A 26,481-nucleotide genomic window follows, 5' to 3' on the forward strand; every position below is an offset into this window, starting at 1 on the left:
TATATTTATCTACTTAAAAATAATTCTAATGAATCATCTTTAGAAAGACAGTGACATAATTATAGCTAAAATTTTAATGGATTTGAGATTTTAAGATGTAAAATGTTAACATTACCGTTTATGTTTGACCTTATCCAGGTACATTGACTATCTCATATTCTATTTCTTTATATTAAGTATGGAGGTTATAAGATCCACATTACGTAGTTATTGTGAAAATATACAAAGCATGTAAAAAATTTAATTTAAAATGTACACATATTATTGGAATGAAAAGTCTATATTTAATCTATTTAACTTACTTGAAATTAAGGGTACTATATGGGACCAAATAAATCTCTGATTGACTTCTATGGAAGGGAATTTTCTCTATGTCAGGATAGACAATTTTTGACATTTTCATTTCTGTTGCATTGTTTCCCATTGAAAATGAAGTGAATTGTTAGTGACACTACATGTTCTATAAAATGCATGAGTACCCTGGCCTTGATGTCAGTCAAATCTTATGTTCTTATATGAACTTGCTATGTTTAAACTGCTTATACAATTAATACAATATTGACAATGTTATTTCCAAACTTATATTTTCTACCTCAGTTGGCAAGTGATTACAAGAGTTGTTCTTTTTTTTAAATAAAGAATGAGCATATTTTTGACCAACTATATTTTTTCTTATAGCAAGAGGAAATTAAGGGAGTGCATTGATGAAAATACACTTAATCTCTGGTTTATGCCAGACTCATGCTTTTGTCTGTTGGCCACTATAAAAGTTTTAGAAGGAAAATGAGGTATAGGTTGATAACCAGTGTTAATTATAGCAAAAAAATATATAAAATATTTCAGAGAACCATGACATCTGACCCTAATTTATGAACCATTCATTTAACTTATGTATATAATCTTAATTTATATATATATTCATTACAGTTAATAATTAATTAACTTTCCCAGCAAATTAAACTTCCTAATACTAAGACACTCTATGATTTACACATACACACACACTCTGTCTAACGGCTTGTTAGCTTTGGGTATCTTAGATTCTCTAAATCGTGCTAATGGTAAGATGAACATGTATTGCTCACATCTAGGTATAAATATACTATTATTGATACATGGATACAAGCTGAGACTGTCCTGGTCAAAGTGAGATGTATGGTTCTCTGAGACTTAATGCTATTTTATTTAATGACAGTACTAGGCAGGGTCTAGAGGCAAATTCATAAGATCTCAGGTAGCTCCCAGCTGTGTTTAATTTTTTGTATTACCTTAGATGAAGGAATATATTTGTGTGTATTTAGCATGAGTTATTTGATAGAGTTACCAATGGCTAGTTAGAAGCAGACAAATAATTAAAACTCAGATTGGTCTGACTCCAAAGAATCTTTTAGTATCATGTGCCAGCGTAAGGGAAAAAAATGGATATCAAAGTTAAACACAAAATTATGTTAAAAGTACTATTTTGCCATCTTCTGGGATTTGAGAAGTTTATTATACACGAGCTTTGCTAAAGATATCTGACTAGTCTATCGGTTTTGTTTTTTACCTACTGTGTAAATTTAAAATAAAAATTCAGTAAAAAATTTAGTGCCTATTAATAAAGTAACTGTAAGTCTTGACCAATGAATCCTGAAAAAAAATCTTCAAATATATTCAGTTTAATCTACAAACTTCTAATAACAGAACCCTCTGTTTTAAATCATACCATCAATGCGTAACAAGACTTCAGATTGTTTCCTTTATCCTCAATTAAAAATTTATATATTCAAGAAATTTAAGAATGCCATACCTATATTATTAATTTAAAATTATTTTATTTGGTGATGTACCTATGAAAGACTCTCATAGACTTAATATTCTTTGCAATGAGTATATTATTCAGAATAACAGTTTCACTGATTTTAGAGTTTTAAAGAAGATACTGTTGCACATTTTTTTGTAGGATAGTCTGGCCTTAGCATTAAGTGGAAAATGGTATAACAGAATAGTTTTAGAGCCATCTAAGTTTTAATCATAAATTATATTGACTTTACTACATTTTGTTTGTGATCTGCTTTCTGGAAGGAAGCACATCAATGAAGAACTATATTTGGCTGTTTCTAAAATCAGGTTTCACATTTTCTCTCACATTTTTATCTTCTTCAGGATTAGCATGGTGCAAATACATTAATGAATGACAAGAATATTATATGAGTAATATAGTTTTGGGAGGCACTGCTCTTTTATATATAACCGTTTAAGCAATAGAATGTAAAACATATGGTCACTGAACTTCTAAATGAAATTATGAAAACCAAATTATATGCTCTTAAATAAATTAGCCAAGTTCATTTGTGATTCAGAATTCTTATATTGGTTTCTATGAGTAGTAGGAGGATATCAGTTTCATTATACTACTTACACTTTTTCATGTTTCGTAATTTGTTTTTATAGTACATCATCTGTATGTTGTATTTTATGTTCACCACCCCAAGTCAATTCTCCTTCCCTCACCATTTATCCCTCTCCTATGTCTCCCCATAACCTTTACCCTTTGGTAATCATCATGCTGTTGTCTGTCTATGAGAGTTATTTTTGTTTTGTTTTATTTTTTTGCTTAATCCCTTAAACAGTAATGGGAGGATATCTGTTTCATTAGACTATGTTCGAATCAACAGAAAAAGGTCAAGAATCAATTTCATTCTTCTAGTCGAAGCTTGGACTTGACACTTGAAGTGTCTTAATTCTTATACTTTAGGGGCTTCCAATCATTTTAAATGGGTAGGACAATGACAAGAAACAAACAGCAGTTATAGATATGGATCACAGGCTATTCTATGCCCTTTGGTTTAGACACTTAAAATCTCATTAACAATGTCCTATCTCAACCTCTGAGAGGTTCCTCTGACTCCTGTGGAGGAGGGAACACTCCCAGAAACATAGCTTAGTTGACAATAGACAGCATTAGACCTAGCAGGGATATATAGCATTTTAAAGACAACTTAAGTAGTTGTATCCTCTTTATCCAAAGGGTTCTCACAAAGAGGGAATTATTAACTCTCACGGAAAAAAAAAATGAACAGCTATCATATTTTACACCTACAAATATCTATAAATCATTAAATTCGGGGGAACTGGGATATGTGTAAGTAGTATAACTTTCCAGATAAGCTTGGTTTTGTGAAACATGCTGTTAATATTATGAAACAGTGGTAATTAAACATCTCAGGCACATTAAATTATTATTAACAGATAATATATGCCAAAGGATTTAGATTGTAAAAATGGGCAGGAAATATTAAAGTAAAAACTTAATTGAAAAGAACCAAGTAAACATTTAAGAAAGAAAAGAAAGTAAGGTTGTTATTATAAAGATAAACTTTCAGAATTTAAAAAATGATTGATATTTTGTGTTTTTCATAAATTTAATAAACTTTTGTTTCAAAAAAGAGATAAATGCATTGCAGAAACTTAGAAAATCCCCATGAGTAAAAAGACAAAAATAAGAACACCATAGTAATGCTATTCAGAGACAACTACTGTTTAGGGTTTTATTGTATATTATCGCAGATCTTTTCATACACACACATGTGCATGTGCACGCATGCACCTGCACAGACACACACTCAATTTTTCCTTAATCGAGATCCTACTCTGTGTTACCCAATCTTGCTAATTTATGGTCCACATGTTTCCATGATAGTAAATTTTTATCTCATCTACTACGTAATTCCTATTCAAAATTCTCAAGTTATCTCAACAGCATCCGTACAGCTAGTTTGCACAAACTAGAATCCAATCCAGAACTGCATTTCACATCTGTATTTTTAAAACTATTAAATCTTCTTAATCAAGACCAGTACCTTTTCCATGATATTCACTTCTTAAAGAGAACATTCAAGTTGCTTAATAGAATGGCTTCGCTTCTTGATTTCACTGCTTGTTTCCTTGTAGTTAATGGTTTGTTTTGGTTTCAAGAGTTAATTCTGCTGAATATGAAAAATTTGGCCTTTCAAAGTGTCCGACAAAACATTTTTATGTGGAATTTAAATTCAGAAACTCACTTTTTACTTTTTCAGGTTGTTTCTACTTCTACTATTTCTGTAGAGTAGGAAGGAAAGAAAAAAGGTAAAGAAATATAAGTCAAGGAACTGCTGTGAGAATATCAAAAATAAATGCTAAGGATAAAAAAATAGAGTAGTGACTGTCTATTGAGTTTTTGAACATTTTTATTTTTTATTGTCATGACAAAACTGAGTAGTAACAACATAGAAATTGATATTCACTAAAATGAGATGAAAAGAACAGAAACACACGGCTCTTATTTTGTTCCTTGTTCAGTGATCTTAAAATGAAAAACAAAAGAAACAAAAACTAAATAGAGCATTTTCTTAAAATTTACAGTGATAATGGCATCTTTATAAATATATACCATTTATTTTGCAAAATAAGAAGAGTAAGCTTAGAGTTTAGTTAAAATCTAGAATTAATAAAATGTTAGGCACTATTCTCAATCACTCATTAATACTTTGCAATTAAAAACTGGGCTGAAGAAGCAAAAATGCAACTCTTTTTATAATAGTGGCTTTCAGGGGTAATGCTAGGCACTTGAGGTAAAAATTATGCCTTGAGTTGAAAACTTAAAATATTTTCTGAAATACATATGTAACTGGCATGCTCAAAAATATGACCTTACACATACCAGAACATACCAAAATGATGAGTTTTATCCACACTATAGTTTAATTTTCTCAGCATAGCTTTTTATATCTTTAGAAAATTTTATTTAGGAAAATCTAGTTGAATTATAGAACCATTTCAGTATGCTATGGTACTTTCAGTTGTCAAAAAACAACCATTAGGATAAACTAGTTTTTAAGGATTTTCTACAGTTTTATATGACAATATAAAAAAAGTCATAATCTTTAAAAGATATGTATTCATGTATAGAAGATGCTACACAGCTTTCTTTTATAGAGCTCTTTAAAATTTTAAAGTTTTTATTTAGGATCATCTGCTATCATTATTTCTGATCTATCTTTAAGCAAAGTTTACTTTGCAAGAGCAAATAATTTTTTTCTAAAAGAATGCAGCAGTAGAGAGTAGATTCTTCTACAAATAGAAATATAAGATATAAAATATTTACTATGGAAAGCATAAGTATTCAGGGAATTTTTTTCCAGTTTTGATGCCTATCATGACTTCATGGTCAAATATGTATTAGGTAGCACCTATGTGTTTTACTCTAGGCTATTTGTTATAGCATATGAAATTCCTTTATTTCAAGGCTTTGACCACAGAAATCACATAGATACTACTGAACTCTACAACAAGAAGTTAAAGCCACAACTATTACTTTTAAAGCAAAGAAATTTTTTTATCTTAAAAAGCAATAAAAATGATCAGTTTCAAGATGATATATACCTTAACTAACAATGTTAAGGATAAATATCTCTGTTCAGTCTCTTTCTAATCCCTTGTTGGTACTATTAACACCTTTTTATGTAATACCTGATTTGTAAACCTCTTTCATGGGCATATGATGCTTAGGCACACTTTTGATAATAATAGTTACTCCTGTCATCATAACCCTGACCCAATTTTTTATCTCTCTCCGGACATCAAAGTTGTCCTTGTCAAAGTTTGAAAGAGCACTTCTGTCAATTCCTCTCTCCTGTTCGTATCCTCATGTTCTGGAGGTGTGGGGCTCAGTGTGTCTCAAGAACATTCACTTTGGCTTTAAAGCAGTGGTTCTCAACTGCGGGTGATTTCAACCGATATTTGGCACTGTCTAGTGAATGGAGGTCCAGGATGCTAACACATCCTGAAATGCAGAGACCGGCCCCACAAAACAAAAAGACCAAGTCCAAAATGTCACTAGTGGCACTGTTGAAAAAGCCTGTTTTAGAGAAAATTTAGATAATAATATTATACAATGCAATGATATAATTAAAATGCATTTTCCATTCACTTACAGATGAAAGTAACATTAAAGCAATTTTAAGTGCTCTTCTATTAACATTTGTGCATGAGTTCTTCATTATTACCAAGTTTTACATTTTCTTTTTGATGAAATGGCATGCTGTGGCTGCTCATCTCCCACGATTAGTTGTATGTGCATGGTTTATTTAAAAAAAAAACAAAAACTACTGTTTTTACAGTACTGTTTTAAAAGTTTTGTCACAAGCTCTGAAGCACTTTTATTTTCTTTACTTCTAATTGAGTAGATTTGTGATATTTGGATGCACACAACTGCTCTTTCCCCTTCCTCATCTTTCCTCTCTTCATACTGTGTTTCTTTTCCGTTTTGGTTGGCAGAACTCCTCTAATTGCAGCAGGAGTCATTGGAGGGCTCTTCATCCTGGTCATTGTGGGTCTAACATTTGCAGTTTATGTGAGAAGAAAGAGCATCAAAAAGAAAAGAGCCTTGAGAAGATTCCTGGAGACAGAGGTGACATGTTTTTTTCTTCTCTTCATCTGTTTAGGGATTTTTCAGTTAGGTTTGGCTGATGTAGATGATACTCAATTTTTAATCCAAGTGAAAATTTTGTTCAATTTCCTGCCAACAGTTTATATTTTATAGTATGTTACACAAAACTGATCAAAGAGCAGAGTATGTAGTGAAGGTAATCAAGGCATGTCCATGGTTTAAAGAGGACAAAGAGGTTGCCTTACTGAGGAGAAGACAGATCTGTTGCTTTGGGAGGAGAGGTCCCAATATTAAGCACTAGGATATTGCAATAGCAAAGCTATTGTTCTAGAAATAATCAGGATAGAGGGTATCTCAGTAGCAGAACTAGAAAAATGTTAGAGATAGGATTTTTCTGTTTCAAAATAAAGCCAGATAGACAAGCAATTTATGCTTTAACTAGGGTCATTAAATTGGTAGCCACTGATCTCACTATTCCAGCAGTGAAAAGCTGAGCTTACAGGATAAAGCTTAGTGTTGTAATCACATAGGCCTTACCACGCAATTTATGAGATGCATTTAATATTGTACATGTTAGTTATTGTGAATATGTAAATTAAAATAAATTATTATAATTTCTTTTATATTGCTACTCTGAGTTCTCTAGCATGCAAGCTGATACCTTTCACTGCACAGATTATAGTGGAAAAACAATTACAGAAGAAGATGCATTTACCAGATTTTTCTTAACACAAATACTACCACTTTCTCCTGATACACACATTCCTGCCAGGCTGAACAATACAGAACAAATCTGTTCCAAGTCATAACCTTCCCTGGGTTTGCTTTCTTTCTCGTTGTCAGTGTGACAGTCTTGACTTTTCCCCTTAACAATAATGGCATGCAAATATCCATTCATTCATAAATTCCGCACACTGATAATGAATTAAATGTTAGCTCTCTTCCTCCAGAAGTCAAAATTAGATAGAAGAATAAAAAGCTATTTACAGTTACATAGAGGAAAATCCTTTCTGAAGATTAGAGTTATCTAAAATTAGAGTGGGCTGTCCTATCAATAGACATGTGCAAGTTTTAAAAAAAGGTAGTTAATTATGTACATGGGAAAACACAGTAGTGATTTTTACTCAAATTAGATGTTTACATAAGATCAGCTTGGTTTCACCCTGATGCTTGTGAATAAAAGTCTGAGCACAGTTCATATGCTATGCACATTTTCAGCTCAGCTAGGTAGGGTGCTGGAGGCAGATAGAGCTTCCCCTCATGTTTAGCTTGGGGCAGTCAGTGAGAGAGTTCTCGAAAGTGAATAAACTAGATTTGGAGAGGAATTGAAGAGAAATTCTGCCTCTTCACTGTGCAGGAAAAAAACTCATTGTTATGAAAAGAGTTGTTTTGTTTTCTTTTGTTGTACGATGTTTTCTAAGCTGTCCTTCAAATTGCCATTTCATTACTAAGATCATACTGATTGGTTTCATAAGCAAATTCTATTTTTGTAGCAAGTTCTTATTTAGGACTAAATTAGATAATTGTCAAATTCATTCCCATCTTTTTCTCAGTAAAAGTAAATAACTATGATTTTTTACTATCTAAATAAAAGAGGAATTTTTAAGGAGATCAACTTAAATCCTTAGTATTGACACTGGACATCTGACTCAGAGGTGAACAATTTGTTACAGCATAGCCTATTAGAATGTATTTAGCATTGATACGTTTCCAAAACTTTTGCTTCAGATTGTCTTTCTTCTGTTACAAAATAAAAGTAGAAAATACATTTTTTTTCAACATTTACTTATAAGTGTATGCACTGTAGGCTTGATGCTTTGATAGGTACTATAATGTATTAGAGAGAGACAGATTCAGTGCCTATATATGGCAGGCAATATTGCAAAGTTTTCTCCTTATATTATATACCATTGCATTATTTAACAATCTTCTAAGGTAATTAATGCTATTCCTCTTTCACAGAAGTTAAATGAGAGGGGCAAGTTACTTTCTAAGCCTGTGAATGGTAGCCCTGGTATGCAAATCTATGACTGCAAACTCACCTCTCTTTCCATCCATACTATCTCGCAAAATGAAACTATGCTTCTTTAAAGGTATAATACTCAGCCCTGTATGATGTGGCTCAGTGGGTTGACTGCCAGCCTGCGAACCAAATGGTTACTGGTTCAATTTTCAGTCAGGGTACATGTCTGGGTTGTAGGCCAGGTTCCCAGTAGGGGGCACATGAGAGGCAACCACACATTGATGTTTCCCTCTCTCCCTCTCTTCCCCTCTCTAAAAATAAATAAAATTTAAAAAATACTCAATGTCCTGGAAAAAATGTGTAGACTATGCTGTTTACAAGAGCATGATAATAATAACCAAGCTGGAAGGCCGTGGTGCACTTAGCCCTGTAAACAGACATCTTGAAATATTGTGGTTGTTTTCAAGATAATTAGAGTAGGAGTAGCCCTTAATTATTCCCGTATGCTGAGAAAGAACAAGCTATTTGTCCATGTTTAAAACTCAGCTCCTTTATTTAACTTTAAAAAATAAAAGAAACTCCTATTTTAGATGCCTTTTCTTTAAATGTAGGTAAAAACCTCAAATTTGAACATAGGATATAGACTTTTTGGTATCCAAAGTCTCTTCATTGTCTACATATTATTTTCTCACATAGGCAAAAAACTGTCACATATTCACATCACTTTCCCCTTGCTGATTCATCCTCTTTAACTAAATGGCATCTAAACTATGACATCTAACATTGTTAGCCTAAATCTGCCCGCTTTGGGCTTACCTAGCCCACTTTGCGATCTGGTGTTTCTTGCCCTTCAGGCCCGTTTCACTCCCTGTAGTTGTTCCTCCTCCTCCTTGACTCCATGTCCAAACTGTTTGTGATGGCTCCAGTGTCCTCCTTCATGACCCATCGTTTTCATCATCTCAAGAATAGTTTTGAAGTGTTTCCCCTTTAGGAAGCCGAACCTAATGAACCTCACTCCCTGACATTGCTGTTCTATTCCTTTACATTTCTTAGCATTCACTTATGATCTTGAATCAATCCATAAAATTTTAGAATTTTTGATCTAGAAGATATCTAGGTCTTGCTACATAAAATGTATTCAAGGACCATCATCATACCTAGGTATCACTTAGACTTCTGTAAAATGAAGATCCAGCCCAAACCACAGACCTACTGAACCAAAATCTGCATTTTAACAGAACTTCAAGTAATTCATATGTACATAAATGTTTTAGAAGCACTGTCCAGGAATATTGTGCTACTTTTTAAAAAAAATCTTCTGATGTGTTTATCCTGGCATTTAAGTGTCAAGAAGGCAGCATTTCATTGTTTTACGAGATAAATCTTTTTAAATGAGAAATATAACTTTACTAGTGTATACTGACATAACTAAAATCTCCAAGTCTTAGCTGAAGATGTCAAAAAGGAAGGAGCTTGAAAAGTAGAATTAAGAGCCCCTAATCAGTCTCAAAGTTTTTATAAAAATCCATATATCTATATATAGATATAGATATAGATATATCTCCTATCTCCCCTAGCCTATTATGCTCTTATGCCTCCACGTAGACACACATTTGATTCTTGAACTCACCAGGCAAAGAACATGAAAAGAGAAAAGACAGGCTCTGAAGGAATGGTGACTAATCCATAATACAAAGATTGCTTTTTAAAGAAAAAGTGTGCTTGCATGTTTTTGTATGTGTAAGAAAGGGAACCACTCATGGATAGAGAAAGAGGAAGAACCACTGATTGTTGGACTGAAAGCTGTAACTTGTATCCTTTTTTTTTTTTTTGGTCTTTTCAGTTGGTAGAACCCTTAACTCCCAGTGGCACAGCACCCAATCAAGCTCAACTTCGTATTTTGAAAGAAACTGAGCTCAAAAGAGTAAAAGTACTTGGCTCAGGTGCTTTTGGAACCGTGTATAAAGTAAGTAAAAAGTAATATACACCATCAGTTATTTTAACTTTTGTCCCAGACTTGTTTTAAATAATAGCTAGAGTTAGTGCTCTTACCAATCCGATTCCCTTTTAATATCTAGAGAGAAGAAACTTTATAGTATTGAGATGTTGTGGTACAAATCAATTCATTATTTTTTATTAAGCAAGTCTGGAACAGATACAGACTTGAGAAAGCAGGAAACACTGGTACAAAGCCAAAGTGTAGTTCTTTCTTTCAATGCCCTTCTGAGCCCCTTTTGATATCATCTCCCCTTTGGAAAATTTTGTTCTCATCCAAATTGTCCAGCTCCAACCCATTTCCTTCTCCGCCTCCCCCACCCCCACACCCCAGCACCCTGTGGAATCCCAAACAGGCTCTTTTGCCCAAACCTCTCCCCATTTATCTAATCGCTTCAGAATCCGCACAGGGACATATGCTGATGTCTTAGTAGGGCAGGACAAGTTCCTAAACAACTTTTTATCTACCTGGTACCATGCATGATTTAATGAAAAAACTCTCCAGTTTTGATGCCCTCGCCATTATAGGCAGACTAAAAAAGTGCCTATATTTGTGAAATTCAGGTCAGACAGATGGAGAGAGTGACATCAAGGCTTTTCAATAGGAGAAGCATTTCGGAAAAGGGAAAGCTCAAATGATAGTATTTGCATGTTTACTTATTTAGCTTAGTTCCAAAACCTATTCAGAGGCCAGGCCAAAGATTAATGATGGTGAAAGTTTACTCTTAATGGTAAATAACAAGTATGAGAAACTCTGTTTGGTTAGTCCTAAGTTATTTCTTGCAGTGGTCATTCTTCCAATTCCCAAATTCACTATACCAGTTTTATATATTCCTTAAAGCTACATGCAAACCTATATTATTTTACAAACATATTTGTTAAAATAGATTGGATCTTAGGAATTTTTCATTTGAAAATGTTCAATGTTTTTCTATTTAAAACAAAGGATTTTAAACACAAAACATTAACAATTAAAATATAAACATTAATTTTCTCAACTTTGTGTTAAAAATAATCAAATTTTTAAAATATAAAATTGTTTTATTCTAAAGGTTAAAGTGCTGAAGTTTCTTAATATGTTAGTATGCATGTTTTATTCATTTAAATTCAAAATTATTAATTAAGCACCTAATTGAATAGAAACTACGTGAGGCTGACTTGATGCCTTCCAGATTTTAATTCTTTGTATGTTCAAAGAAACACAGCTTATCCTGTGTTTCTATTTTTATTATGCTAAAAAAAATGAAATTCCACTTTAAAAACAACTTAATCTCAAATTGTTCCAGGCGTATTATCACCCTTATTTTTTTAAATTTAATAGGACTTAGAAATTGAATATTACTTAAAATAATGGATACCATTTAACTCAAGACTAAATATGATCTTCTAACCTCAGCAGGGAAAACTATTACTTATTTAAACATTTTTTAAAACTTTATTAATATTGTCATTAAGAACAATTATTTGCTTGTTTTTCATGATGTTTTACCTTTATTAAAATTACTTGCATTGAAAGGTTATAGACCGTTCCATAAGTATGTTTGAATTCAAACTGCAGTATGTATGGTTGACCATATGCATTAATTAACATGTTAGTTCTCACAAGGACATACTTGTCTGAAATATGAAGAATTATTCTTGACTACACAAATGCAAACTGACTTAAGCAATTATTTAGTAAATTATTTCTCCTGGTTGGAGATATGCTGTGTTTAAACAAAAAGATCAGTCAATATTACGGGTATCGGCATAGTCAGATTTTTGCCTGGTCAGATCTAGAAATTAATTATTATACTTATTTAAAAAGCAGTACAAATTAGCTAACACTGAATTTATATTTTTAATCTCAAAAGTATGTGTTAGTAATATGTTAATATAGATGCAGTATCTGTATAAATTAATCCTCTCTGCAGTTACTTTATTGAATAATGGTAAGTCTGTTTTCCACCCCAGGTACATCAGTGAGAAAATGTACCCTATGGGTCTTGGGCTTCTGGTTTGGTTTGGTTTTTGCTCATTTAAGCATTAATAATTTTTGAAAATTGTTATACAAAAGAGAACTTGTTATTTTGTACTTGACATATAGATTTTCCTATTTATTCTAAAAATAATGTAACCCTTATATTCACCCTCTAAAGGTTAATGTTCATTGTTTCTTTATTATTTTGAATTTTTAGTGATTCTTGTTTAGGTCCCCTCTTATATTATTCTAACTTTGGATACCACAAATACACGTTTTTGCATAACATGTGAAGAAAAGTTTTCATCTTTTCTTTATGAATACAACTCATTAATGTTAGGAAAGACAGGAATTAGAGGTGTTTTGTTCAAGAATAATAACTCTTTTTCTTTTTTCTATTTTAATGTTAAAACTGACATAAGAAAATTCCTTGAATTTCAGGTCTAACAAATTAAAATTTGAGATTTTTGAATGCAACTTTATATTTACTACTATGTTCATTATGACAAAACACTTTAAAAATATATTCTTATATAATCTATACATCCCTTTAAGCCTTACCAGAATCATGGTTCTCATTCAAATGATTTGATGGCTTATGCAGAAATGCCGCCATTTAATTCTGTGCTTATACAAACTCTACCTACTATATACTTTCCAATGTACATATCCTGTTCAGATATCATAATTGTATTTCCATAGGAAGAGAGAACTGGCAATGCTCAAAATAAATATTTTATATTACTTCAGTGATATAAATATTTGACATGTGCACTATTTAGTAATATAGACAGATTAGCATGTGCTCAATACTTGCCTTTGAAAACTAATTCTCAAATAATCACCTTAGAAAATTAATTCTTAAATCAGTCTGAACTTCAGGAACATGAGAAAATGCATTTCTTTTCATTTTCCTTTTAGTTTCAGAATTAATTAGATGATATTAAGGCTGCAAAGAACCTCCGATTTGCTTAATCCAAACTTCTAAAGTAAAAACGAGATAACTGAAGTTCAAAAATTTGAAGAGCCTTCTCAAAGTCTTGCAAAGTTGAGGATATCATTCAAATAAAATATTATTTTCTTATTTTAATTTTTTAATTTTTATTGTATTTTTTCCAATACCATTTAGTCCCTTTGTACCCTTCTCACCCCTGCAATCAACACACTATTGTCCATGTCCATGAGTCCTTTTTCCTTTTTGCTCATTCCCTCCACTATTCAAAGCCTTTTAATGCACACAAATTGAATTTTATAATAGTGTGAACACCTTGAAAACAGAATACATGTATGATGCATCTTTAAATACTGAAAGCCAACAACAAATTGGCTGAGTAACTTCTAACATAGAACAGGTGCTTGATAGATGTTTGTTGATTAAATGAAAGAATATAGAGTTACTAAATTATCTTTAAGTAATTAATAGGTTGATTAAAATTGTATTAGTCAAATTTTATGTATGGTGTGAATATTGTATACATTTTAGTAAAGATTTAATGCGGTTTTTCCCCCCAAAGGGTATTTGGGTGCCTGAAGGAGAAACAGTGAAGATTCCTGTGGCTATAAAGATTCTTAATGAAACGACTGGTCCTAAAGCCAACGTGGAGTTCATGGATGTAAGTAAACACACAGGCAATCCCATTTTTATCTATTATTAATAGACTGCTTCTAGAATTGAAAAAAAAAGTGTTGAAGTTTCTTTTCTGAAAAAGATATGATCTTATCAAAATTAAAGGCTTGAGCGAGGTCAGTAAACTTTTGCTTAAAAGACCAACAGGCTTTTTCGTGCAATGTGTTCTCTGTGGCAACCACTCAGTTCTGTCCTTCTAGTAGGTGTGCAGTCATGGACAGTTCAAACCAAGCAAAACACAGGAAGAGATGTGACTGTGTTCCAGTAAAACTTTATTTACACAAACAATCTGAAGGACAGATTTGGCCTCAGGCCCAACCCTGCCCTTCAGGGCTACGTGTTTATGAATTTGACAAGCTGCTTTTGGACGTAGTGATGATGATTTAAAAAATGATTCAGGCTGCTGGATTTTATTGTTGCTATGATCTGTTTAGTTGAAAATATGAGTAATTATTAATTAATGTAGTAAGTCTCTATTAAATTAGGAATCTAGCTGTCAGATAATTATCCATTGAAATTTACTTTTTTCAATTCAAAATCAGAAGATCTTACAGGAAAAGAAAAAAATCTCTAACTATAAAATAATAAGAGGGTTCTGAAGAATAAAAGTACTTTAAAAGGTCAATTTGAACTTTGATATTTCCCTAGTAAAAATTGTGGACTGAGATGTTCAGCAAATTTCAGAAGGTAGGAGAAATGGAATTATACATATAGCATATGTTATTTTTTCACATTCAACACAAGGTGTCTTGTGAGGGGTTCTTATCAAAGATCCATATATAGTCTTTCTTTATCTTTTAGAATAATATCCCCAGTAATAAGAATGATTTTGATTTTCAAATAACCTTCATATGAAAAATGATGCAAGCATATGCACTTTGATTTCTTTCTTTCTTTCCTTTTTTTAAAAGATGGATTGCTATCTACGTCTATCTGTTTCTCTTATAAGCTCTTATGTAAGTCTGAAAGAGCTCGTTTTGTGAGCCCAGGAAACTTTGTCTAGGTATAGTGCTCACTATCTTATATAGGGCTACTTTCAATTTAACTTATTGTTGGTAACAATAGGGCTGATAATGAGCTAATATGAACCTGTTGCTCTGATTGGCTGGCACCTTGCCTTCCCCGCTACTAAATACGTTACATGCCACACTTGTTGCATATTTACCAAAACCTATCCAACAGGCATTGAGAATAGTAACTAAATAATGCTTTCCTCTGTAGGCCTCTAAAAATTCTGGTACTCTCCATCTACATATCCTGGCTCATATATTAAAATCTAAAACTGAAGCCTTTCTCAGTGATAAAACAATCGATTTGATCTTGCTCTAAATTTGTAAAGAGACTTTTCAAAGAAAGTAAAAACTAGAAAGACAATGACCATGTGCAAAAGCAGTGTAGGTTAATGTGTAAAACCGATAGAAAAAAAGATGTTGGCCAGCATAGACTGAAGCCCAAAGCTGAAATTCGCAAGAATGCTAATGATCTCTGCTGGAAGCTTGGACAGCCATTTTTGTCATATTTCCATGGAAACAGACTGGCAAAAAGGGGTTAAGAGGCTACAAAATAATCACCTAAGAAAGAAGCTCTAAAAACCTCATCATGTTTTTGAATGATTATTTGAGAGCTCCTAACCCCATCTATTTCTTTTTTTTCCTGATTCGAGGTCTATTCCCATGGAAACATGAGTGGGGATGGCAGCTTTGAGTGTTAGGTTTCTGTTGATTTTTTTAAACTGCCTTCCTTCTTTTTCTTTTTTCTTTTTTTTTTTATTGTTGTTCAGTTACAGTTGTCCCCATTTCCCTGCTTTGGTCTCCCCTGCTCCGTCCAACTTCTGCTCCCAAAGAGCTGTCCTAGATGGTTAATGAATGGTGACTAACAGACTCCAAAGAGTCTGTTTTATTAAAGTTAAAAAAAAATAAGGAAAATATTTTGACTATGCCTATTGTACCTTGTGGATTGATGCTAAAGGATTAACAGATTGATGCATTACTACCAACGGAACATAAAGAAGTAACAAGCAGAAACACTTCCTACTATTTTCATGGCTTACTTAAAACTTTAGAGTAATCGCACAATGATTCAAACACAGTTGAACTGGCAAAATCAATGCTGAATTTAGTATTTTAAATGGCCTGATATAATTGTAAGGCAAACATATGCCTACATTTCATACCTACCTTTTTTATCTCATCTCTTATGTTTGTAGATCATTATAAAAAACTTGAACAGCATATAAAATCACAAGCCAAAAGGTTTCTGTAAGCAAAATTATGTGTACTTTGTACCTAAGGATTGAGTTGAATTTGCAAATATTCCCAGGGTTATTAAGTTAAAATCCATATGGCTGACGTATGTCTTAGTCTGAATTCTTCTAGAAGCAAAAACTGAAGCTGAGGCAGGATTTGAGTGAAAGTTTATTTTGGAGGTGAATGAGTCACAGTAGAAGAGTCTGGACAAGAGACAGGGGAGCCACTAAGCTAGCTGCCACCGTGAGTGACTGGACTTTCTTTCCATCGGAGAGACTCTCTGACAGCCAGCATAGGAAAGACACCTCAGAGTTACTCTACTGATGAAAAGATTCCAGCTTCTAGTCATTGGTTGAGGGCAACTGGGAGAGAAGGGCATTAATTCTCCTGCATGTTTTACCTGCCAAAGGTGGCAAAATAGGCGTTAGTAGCAAGAGCCACTGGGCAAAAGAAAAGTAGGTAGAAATGAGCTAATACAGCACTATGATAGAGTGTTCCAAGGATAATTTCTAAACTCAAAAAAGGTTACTACGATCATGCTACCTGTCTCTTTTGCAAACTAGTGCATGTTGTATTTGTATTTCTATGCATGTGCCTTACAGCATTTTGTAGAAGGAAAATAAAACCCTTCAAAACAATGGAAACTGCATATCCTAATTAAGCACCTCTCCCCAAACTTTATACTTGTAATAGAATATTCTAGATTTAATAACATCGACTACTAGTTTTATCAGATATAGCTGTGCTTTACTCGTTGTTATGATAAACAATACAAATGCAGCAACTTAATACTAAAAACTCATTACATCTAATATTTCTACTGATATCCAAGGGCAAAGGAGAGGACTTTTATATTTTCTTAGAATTTTTACTATAGGCAAAAATAAATAAGAAGCAATTTGTGTTCTAGTAAATGCTACCCTAAAAACAAGAGAAGGAGAATTTGATCACATGGCTATTACTCAGCTCACCTGAATATGTCTAATGGATTCATAATGACAATAATAACATATCGCTAGTGGATGGTTAGGACATTCTTCAGCCCGATAAAGGAAGATCATCACATTGAGCAACGTTAAGAAAATTGCTCTAAAGTTTCACCTTTATACGAAGAATGACTGCATCTCTACAGATTCCTACTTTATTTCAAATGATACTGTTTCATTGGGAAAATGCTTTGTTTTGTTTTGTCTTTTATTTTATCCATGAAATGGTGCAGAACACATAGCTAAAAATGCAGCTGTTGGACAGGATTCCTAGAATTGGAATCTATGATCTCAAATCAGGCAGGCTCTAAAATTTCTCTGAGTTTCCACCACTGTTTTTTTTTTTTTTTTCCTCCTTTTTTTCCCCTGATACTTAACTCCACTATCACTTGACATAATTATGTTTACCTGGGGCGGGCGTATGTTTTTAACTATTGTAAATTAATCTGTTTTCTGAAATATTAATATGAAGATAAAAGAAGTTCTGCAATTATCCTACATTTCAGTGATGTATTGATAATAGCTCAACTGTATCTGAATCTTGGCTTTCCTTTCACTCTCCCTGCCAAATCAGCCGCAGAGCTCACAGTAGCATGCCCCCAGGAAATGCAGTTCAAACAATCCAGCCCTATTGTGTAAGTGATTGTCGTAGGAAAAGAAGAGTGAATCCTTTCCCTTGCCCTATACAGTAGGACATTCTATCTTACACAACTGTCATCTTGCTATTTTCTGAAGAAATTTCTACGCAAATTTTGCTTATATGTTTATCTTTGCTATATCCCTTTATGATAGTCAATGTCTTGGCTGGACTTGTTTCAATCAATGTCATATTAGTGGGGCAAAACAGAATTTCTAGGCAGCGTTTATATAGTCTCTCAGATTATAGCAGACTTACGACAAAATGGTTTGAAAAGATACTTGGTTTTATAACACTATTTTTACATTACAATATTTTCATGCACATAGCTCCTCGCAGTTAACAGTAACTCTTATCCAGATCCTATGTCATAGTGAGAGTAGATTTTTTTAAATTCATATAAACTAATCCAAATATATTTTAGACTTATTAGGTTTTTCTAATTTACATATGTGAATATATTTAATCAATTTCAGAGGTAAAAAGGATGCAAAAAAAATTTTTTAAGGACCATTACTTAGATGTCACAGGATTCTACACTGCTTGCATGATCATGAGAGTTAACCAATCTTTGTTTTCTTAAAAAAATAAAAATGTAGTTAAGAAAAGTTTGGGGTAGTTTCTTATAAAATAAAATAAATCTTCAGAAAGAGATGATATAAACTCCATTAGAAACAGAATTTTGAACCTTTTAAAGACCTACTAAAATGAAAAGAAAAATGTTCTTGAAACTTATGTAAGTTATTTCTGTTATAGTATTTTTCATTGTCCCTTGTACCCATCCAATTATTGTGTGCAACTTGGCTGGAAATGACATCATATCTGAAATCACAATTACAAACACCCCCTTCACCGACCACATTGTTCGACCCCTCCAGGTATTTTCCTATAGTACTTACTAGAGGAGCATTTTATTCTCTTAGATATCTCCCATCATTGACTCACACCTGTTTCTTACTGTCCCTCAGCAGCCACTCACCTAACATCCCTCCACAGAAAACTTATATTCATGGCCCACCATTATAATGACATTCTTACAAAAATCTCCCACTTTCTTGCTTTTCAATATTAAGCTGACAGTAAGCAGTCCTGGAAATAGTGAAATGTCTCAGTGCCATGTTCTTTATCTCCTTTCAATCTACACATTTTTCCCTAGATCATCTCACTAGATTATCAAATTCCATCTCTAGCCTGTTTATGCAGCTGACCTCACATCTGTCCTTGATATCGCCCTATTGAAATCTCAGGGACATTTTAAGTTTAATACATTCACAATGCACATCTTCATCTTCTCTTTTAAATCTCCCTTGCATTCATTCTTACCCATTTAAATCATTTGTATATCCATCCACACTACTTGTTCTAATAGAAATTTGGGATTTATCCTTGAGTGTGACAACCTCCCAAACTTTCAATTTTCATTTCCAATTCAGGAGCAAGTAAATGTTTTGAGTCTATGCCAAAAACACATTTAGAGAGCAGTTTCTCCTTTTATTTTATTTTTTTTTAAATATTCCTTTGCCACCACCTAATCAAAGCCATACACATCTGCAGGTTGAATTATGAGTATGGCTTCCAATATTCAATACGAAGCATGAATAAAACCTTTTCGTAACTTTACAAAGTAAAATACAAGACTAGATCCTTGGCTTCTAAAGCTCATAGTTACTTCCCCAGTCTCCTTTCTCCTCACTTTCTTTCCACTCCTCTCCCAAGCCAAGCAAGCCATGTATTGCCTTTCCTTGAGTGTCTTTCCCCCAATCCCACCTAATGAACTCGTAGTTATCCTTATTTTCTCAGCTTCAGCATACTTCCTCAACATCCCTTTCCTGAGCTCTTAATCTAAATTGTAACCTACTAACAGTGCTCAGAAATGCTCTTTTGTGCATCTATCATGATTGGTTGTCATGTGTTTATACATCCTAGTTTTACTGTAGAATCCCACTCTCTACCAGTAGATTATACGATCCCTAATGACAGGAACTGTCTGTTAAGCCCATGCTGCATATCTAATGGCAAGCACAATAATGTAGGCACATAGGAAATAATAAATACTTGATTAATTGACTGAATGGTTTTATTTTTCTAGTCTTAAATGAGCTTTATTATTCCTCCTTTAAGCCTCTTCTATTCCAGCCTAATCGATTCTGTAATATCTCCCCTCCCCCCATAGTCTTATCTTTGTCATATTGTACTTGGGTCAATTTCCTTAGGTATTTTTTATTTCTCATCCCTGATTTATTTCTAGAAACTTGATTTAGTAGCTGTCTCAAATCCAGAGCACCAACATATCACCTAGGAATAGACCCTTCTTATTGACTCTGTAAGACTCAGTGTACCCTCAGAATGTCCTTTGAGAAGGAAAACCCCTTGCAGACTTTCTAAGCCTGCAGGAGGCCAGTAACCTCCCCTAGTGGGGGCCTCTGAATGGCTCCCTATGAATGTTTTCATTATATAGCGTCCAGCACAGATAATGCCCCTTATTCATTACAAAATATTTTATTACAAAATCATAAACATGTAGTTTTATAATATAACAATATCACACTCAAACATGTCATAAGATATTTTAGGTGAAATGTTCAAGTTAAAACTATAAATTGTTACACCCATATTATTACCCTACCGACCACACTCAAGCAGGGTTTACTTCTGCTGGGCCCTGAACATGGGATGTTAGTATTAGGTTTTGTTTTTAGCTTTCTAATCTTGAGCTCCAGGCATCTTATGTAGTAATTTTGGATGTTTGTTTCTCCAATGACAATCTGATTTTAGAGTGCCTCTTTCCATTCTTGTCTCTTGTCTATTTACTATTTCAGTAGGAATAAGGATGCAAAGATGGAATCCTGTATAAAAAAAAAAAAGTTTGATTTTTATCACAGACTTTGGTAAAAGTAAATAAAAGTAATTAACTGCAGTTATAAAGTATTGCAAGTAACAGTTATCTGAATTTATAGATATCCTAAAACTTGAGCTTTAAATATTGTCTTAGGGGGTACTAAAAAGTTTGAAAATAGGCAAAGCACTTGACAAGTTTTGCAATCTAACAGGCTTAACTTCCTTGAAGCACCTAAAAGAGACTGCCTAATCTAACACAGGGCTTTCTCTAATAAGCTCTCTGACTGCCTGTTTCTCCAAAGCATTTCTTGAATTTGTGTAAATAAAAGAACATTTTTCAGTAGCACCTAGACTACGGCCCCAATATTTAAATTTGGTGAATAGATGTAAGTACTCTGTTAAAGGCATTGTTTTCCATATTGTAGGTATTTGCCAGGTCTCTCAACTCTACCATTTGATACATTTCATAAACGATTAAAGGATGTGTTGCTCTGTCACCATAGCTGGAAGGGAATTATACAGATCATGTATAGTTCCTGACTCCAGTCTGAATGGTATTTACTCATTTTGATGGTGTAGGAAGAAGATCCCATTCAGTTTGTCTGCATCATTAGGAAGAATTGCTTATAATAGGCAGATTATTCATAAAATTCACCTGGAAAGCTTTTGCCTATAGAGCAAGCAAAGACTAGGAATTTCCAGATAATCAGCAAACTATTTTTGACATATCAAACCTTAGCATAGATGGGTTTGTTAATGCTCTGTGTATAAATTTAAGAATACAAAATATTATTTCTGTGGGATGAAGGGATCATCTGAATAAAGTTCTAGTTTGCATTACCTGGCATAAAGTGATTTTAGTTATTTAAAGAGCAATAATTTGGTTCAGAAAATAAAGTCTTAATATGCTGCAATACTTAAATTAGTACCTGCACACATATGTATATGTATGTCTACATATACGGTGAATATATATATTAATACTGTGTATTATATTGTATTAATATTACAAGTACATTGTAATATTTTATGTATATACATTTACTGCACTGTGGTATATGGATAAATGGTAGTCTCTCCATTACATTTTTTAATGAGCCTTGGCAAATTTAATTACTCCACTGGGTAATTATCTATGAGAATTAGCAAATGACTTGAATTGCTAGAAATGATAATACAAAAGTGACTACTTCACAAGGATATCTCAAACTTTATCTTATAATAATTTTCTCAAAATGATCAAAAGAATTTGACATTCTACTTCATTCCACGGTCATCTTCATAACAGGTCTGCAACTATAATTTGCAAAGCATAGACTGTCTAAAACTAAACAAATTGACAAAATAATTTGTGAATCTCTACTCTGTCAGCATTGCCTCTACACCATCCATTGTCACCCTGAAGTTCACGGCCATAGTAAACGGTCCCTCTGACATGGGCAGTTAAAGATTCACCTTAAATTGCTACAGGTCTTCACGTGTAGTTGAAGCCCACATTTTGGTATAGGAATCAGCAATCCTGGATCACACATGGGCGATTTCCATCTAGATTAAAGATACAGGGCAAGCAAGGATGAATTTGGGTACTGTTTTGTTTGCACTCCTTCCTCTTTATTTAACTGCAAAAGCTGATCTGTTCAACGTATGATGGTGGATTTGGATAAAAACTTTAACTTAATGACAAAGCAAAACCAGAATGAGGAGGGTTCAGACTAGTATGTCCTTCCTGATTGTGTTTACCATGAATCAACTATTAATAGCAGGCATATTTAAAAATATATTTTCTGGAACCTAATATGTAAAATAGATTGAAGTTACAAATTAGAAAGCAAAGAAATAAATTATTTTTTTACATCTAGACTGAGGCAAAAGAAAGTCTAAAGATGGGTATTAATATATGTATTTTTTGAGGAGAATGAAGTTTACAGATAATGTTTAAATCATGTTTCTCATTCCAAAAGTAGTAAGGGAAAACAGAGCCTGGACTTTGACAGAAATTTCTCCAGCTCCAACATCTACTGGCTTCTCCCACCACTCCTCCTCCGTCAAACGATCCCAGCATCCAAGTGAGAGGCAGTTTCCACAGTAGTAAAACAAGTAGTAGATTCTTTATAGGGTTTTATTTCTTCTGAGTTTCCTTCTCAGTTTCTGAGGTGGCCTGTTGCATTCACTGAATGCAAGCGCTGCTCAGGAGGTATTCTTGCTCTTCAAAGCCCTGTCAATCACCTCGTTGTTGTTTTCTTCCTATTTATTAGCGCTTCATTTGACGTTTTAGGTCATTCATTCTTGTCCTGAGATTAGAAAATCAAAGGAAGTATGTATGACTTTCTACCATACAAAAATCCAGACAAATCCTCTGATTTATACAAAAGAATTGTAATGCGTAGTATTGCATAAACATTTTAAGCTCATAATTACCAGTTTGCATAACAGGATTACCATATCTATACTTCTTTAACCTGTTAAAGCAATAAATTGTAATATGCATGCTACACAAACAGCTTCATTGTTTGTTTTTCCAAAAAAACCCAAGTTATTCTTTGGAACATTTGTAAATTCTGCTGCATTTCCTAAGAGGGTGTGTTTTCGATGCTCATAGTTTAAACTTCATGTATAGTTTGGCACAGTGTGATTAGAAATAAACATGAACACCCTTGAGGCAATCAGACTATGAGTCACAGAAAATAAGCCATCAGTTCAGACCCTTTATCTCAAAACTAAAAAGCTTAGGGTTTTCTGCAGTGATCCTTGACACGGCAACTTTATCTAGGATTTTGATCCACTTACAAATTTAATCTAACCCCTCTGAACCTAAATACTCCATTATCTGTTAAATAATTAGAAACCGTAAGCAGAAGTCTGCCTAGGATGAGCTCCCTGGGAGTCCCTAAGCTCAATGAAGCCAGGAGTTTGACGGGATACTGGTCACCTGCTATTGGACCAGCAGCTAATAATAGCAGGAAATGCTGCTTAGTTAGGTGAGAAAGTTAACTTGGGGAAAATGAAAATGAAACATTTGGGATTTGTGGTCAGAAATAAATTTCCCTTTTTTCATTTGTTTCCTAGTACGAAAATAGCCAAGGGAGCCAGTTAATTTTTTTCTTTCTTTTTTTGACAATTAATAATTAAGATCTAGGGCCCACTTGATTTCAGTCATACTCACTGTAATTTTCTTGTATCCTCATAATAAAAATTTAGTGAATCAGGAATATGGTTGATAAAATGCATACAAACAATAGGTGAATCTGACCAGTAAATTAAAAATTGTCAGTTCTAGGAAGCCTGTGGCAAATTAACCGTAGGAAACACGTGTGAGCTTTTTGGGAGGACTGCAAACACAAGGGGTTTGATTATAAAGCCAGGAGAGGTTTTTCTTCCAGTGATTAAAGCAATGAGCCAAGTTCTTTTCAAATGAAACATAAATTAATTTCAAAATGTGGAACACTCATTCGCTTAATGAAAAGTGTTACTATATTCTCATTAAGGGAAAAGTATTTTATTCTATTGCAAAGAAATGTTTTAAAATATACTTCTAGTTTTTCACATAATGTTGATTTTTAAAAGAGCACATTTCAACCTACATTACTCCCTTTTCTCTAATTCTTTACTAAATGTACTAACGAGTAACACGTAATACCCAACAAGGGTATTATTCTTGCATCCCCAACAAGGTCACCCTGTCTGTTGGTTAATGGCTACTTCACCCATCGTAACCCCCACAATATCCATGTATTGAGTAATAAGTTTTCCGGAAATATTTGTTTTTAGTTTGGAAGGATGGGTAAAATACATTTGCTTTATTTATTTTTCATTACACTTTTATGGAGTGCTCACTATGCACAAAGACTCATGCTACCTGTGTGCCCCGAGGGTTATAAAGATAATGACTATGGCAGAGGCTTAACCTTACTGAACTTTGTTAGTATCACATGAAATTGGTAATGAAAGAGAACATTTCATCAGGTTGGAACAGAGAAAGTTTGGGAGGAAGAAAGAAAATAGCATCATTAATGTTGGCTTTAGGGGTTTTTTTAAACTCTGCACCAGTACAGGAATATCAAAATCATTTCGCCTTCCAATTTATTTGGATGAATTTATCTGACATACACGCATTATGACATAAATTGACCCTTGTTTCAGTGTGTTTATTCTCATTTTATTTTTGCCATTTCTGTATATGTGTATGTATATACACATGTGTATGTACTTACACACATGTATGTATTTTTAACCATCTTGTGTGTGTGTGTTTTGTTTGTTTACTTTTTGGGAACTGCTTTAAATATGGAGAGGATAAATAAATAATGCATATAGTTTGATATAATGTATTTAACACTAATTTCCTCAAAGTATGATATTAATGTTTAATATAGTTCCAAGATGTAGGTGCTCATTTTTTTTTAAATGCTGAAACTTCTTGTTTCTAATATATTTATTTTGAAAATGTGTATAAGTGTTTTATTTGAAAGCAAGAACTTATTAGTTTCCATTTAATGTAATTATTACTTTTGCAGTTAATTTATTAAGAATTTCTGACTATAAATGCTCACCTAAAGTGACACAAACTCTCTCTTATATTATTAGGCTGTAAGTGTGAACAGGTTTTGAAAAAGCCTCTGACCTTTTTTTTATACCATAAAAACATATGCTCAAATATTGTTTGTGGCAATATTTTAGTTTATATTTTTGAGAGCTATGAATAATATCAATAGGCTCATTAAAGATAAATCAAGTCTTCTGCTTGGTAATCTAATTGTCATTGAAAATAACTGCTTATAGAAAAAATAGTGCCATTTCAAAACAAGAGTTTTTTTTTCTTCTCAACTGGGTTATATTATCTTATAATATCTACATATCTCTTTAATAAACAGTAATTCTGTACTTAAGTACTTCATGGACATTTGTAGCTATTAAAGAAATAACATTCCTATTTACAAATGGAAATTAAGATATTTATAAACAGTTTGTATGTAGTTGTGCTAGTTGAGTTTTCTAACTGAAAATAAATTAAAGGACCTTCCTAATAAGGCACAAAGTCTTTCTGCTGCTCCTGAAGTAAACAGAATTTTTATCAAATTAATGCTAGATCTGTTGCTTAGAGGAACCTACCATCTGCATCTAAAAATATCCATTGTAAACTTTATTAAAACTTCTTAAAAGAGAGCAATTCTATTTTTTTATTTTAATACTTTTATGAGAATGTTTTAAATACTAACTAGGAGAACTCTTATGAAGAAGAAATAACTAAATTTAGACTCCTAGTTTAGAAGATTTTGGTCAAAATTCTAGTTCTGCTACCTATAAATCGGAAGCCCAATGTGCAGCCCAGGTAATCTCTGTCTTTGCAAAACAAAATAATAAAAGATGACTGATCAAATGTTGTTGACTATGCTCAAAATTATTTTATCATTTATAAGTATTATATAAATATAAAATAATGTTTTTGATAATTCTGGCAGGTTTTAATCAATATAATAAATTAACAGTTACTCGTGTGAAAATATGCATTATATGTTAAATCACATGAAGTCATTCAGGGTACTATCGGGAAATAGCCTCTATTCCTTTTGAACCTTCTGAGCGGCATCCCCTTCAGGACGGCACGCTCCGGAACTGAGAATAAACTGGGAATGACAGTTCCCATAACTGTTAGCTCTCTTAAGAGGAAATCAGTTCTAGGACATGGACCAAGACTTCGGCTGACTTTGGGAGGTTAGAAATACAGCAGGGCTCGTGTTGCAGAAGAGAGGCGGTGGGTGAGAATGCGCGCATTTCCCTAACGCGGTCCACCAGACACCACTGCCAAATCTGAAAAGCCCC

The 26,481-nt window shown here is 33.2% G+C and overlaps 1 protein-coding gene across 1 annotated transcript in view; it reads left to right on the forward strand.

Moving 5' to 3' along the window:
• The window catches only part of ERBB4 (erb-b2 receptor tyrosine kinase 4), a 994,125-nt gene that overhangs the window by 776,588 nt on the left and 191,056 nt on the right, over window positions 1-26,481 (forward strand). The window contains exons 18-20 of the mRNA XM_054585691.1: window positions 6,298-6,430; window positions 10,216-10,338; window positions 13,842-13,940. Coding sequence (XP_054441666.1) covers window positions 6,298-6,430; window positions 10,216-10,338; window positions 13,842-13,940 — 355 coding nt within the window. The remainder of the gene's footprint in view (window positions 1-6,297; window positions 6,431-10,215; window positions 10,339-13,841; window positions 13,941-26,481) is intronic.

The sequence above is a fragment of the Pteronotus mesoamericanus genome, unplaced genomic scaffold (genome assembly GCF_021234165.1).
Source record: "Pteronotus mesoamericanus isolate MK-2021 breed Mesoamerican mustached bat unplaced genomic scaffold, CSHL_Meso_final contig_90, whole genome shotgun sequence".
NCBI classification, from domain to species: Eukaryota; Metazoa; Chordata; class Mammalia; order Chiroptera; family Mormoopidae; genus Pteronotus; species Pteronotus mesoamericanus.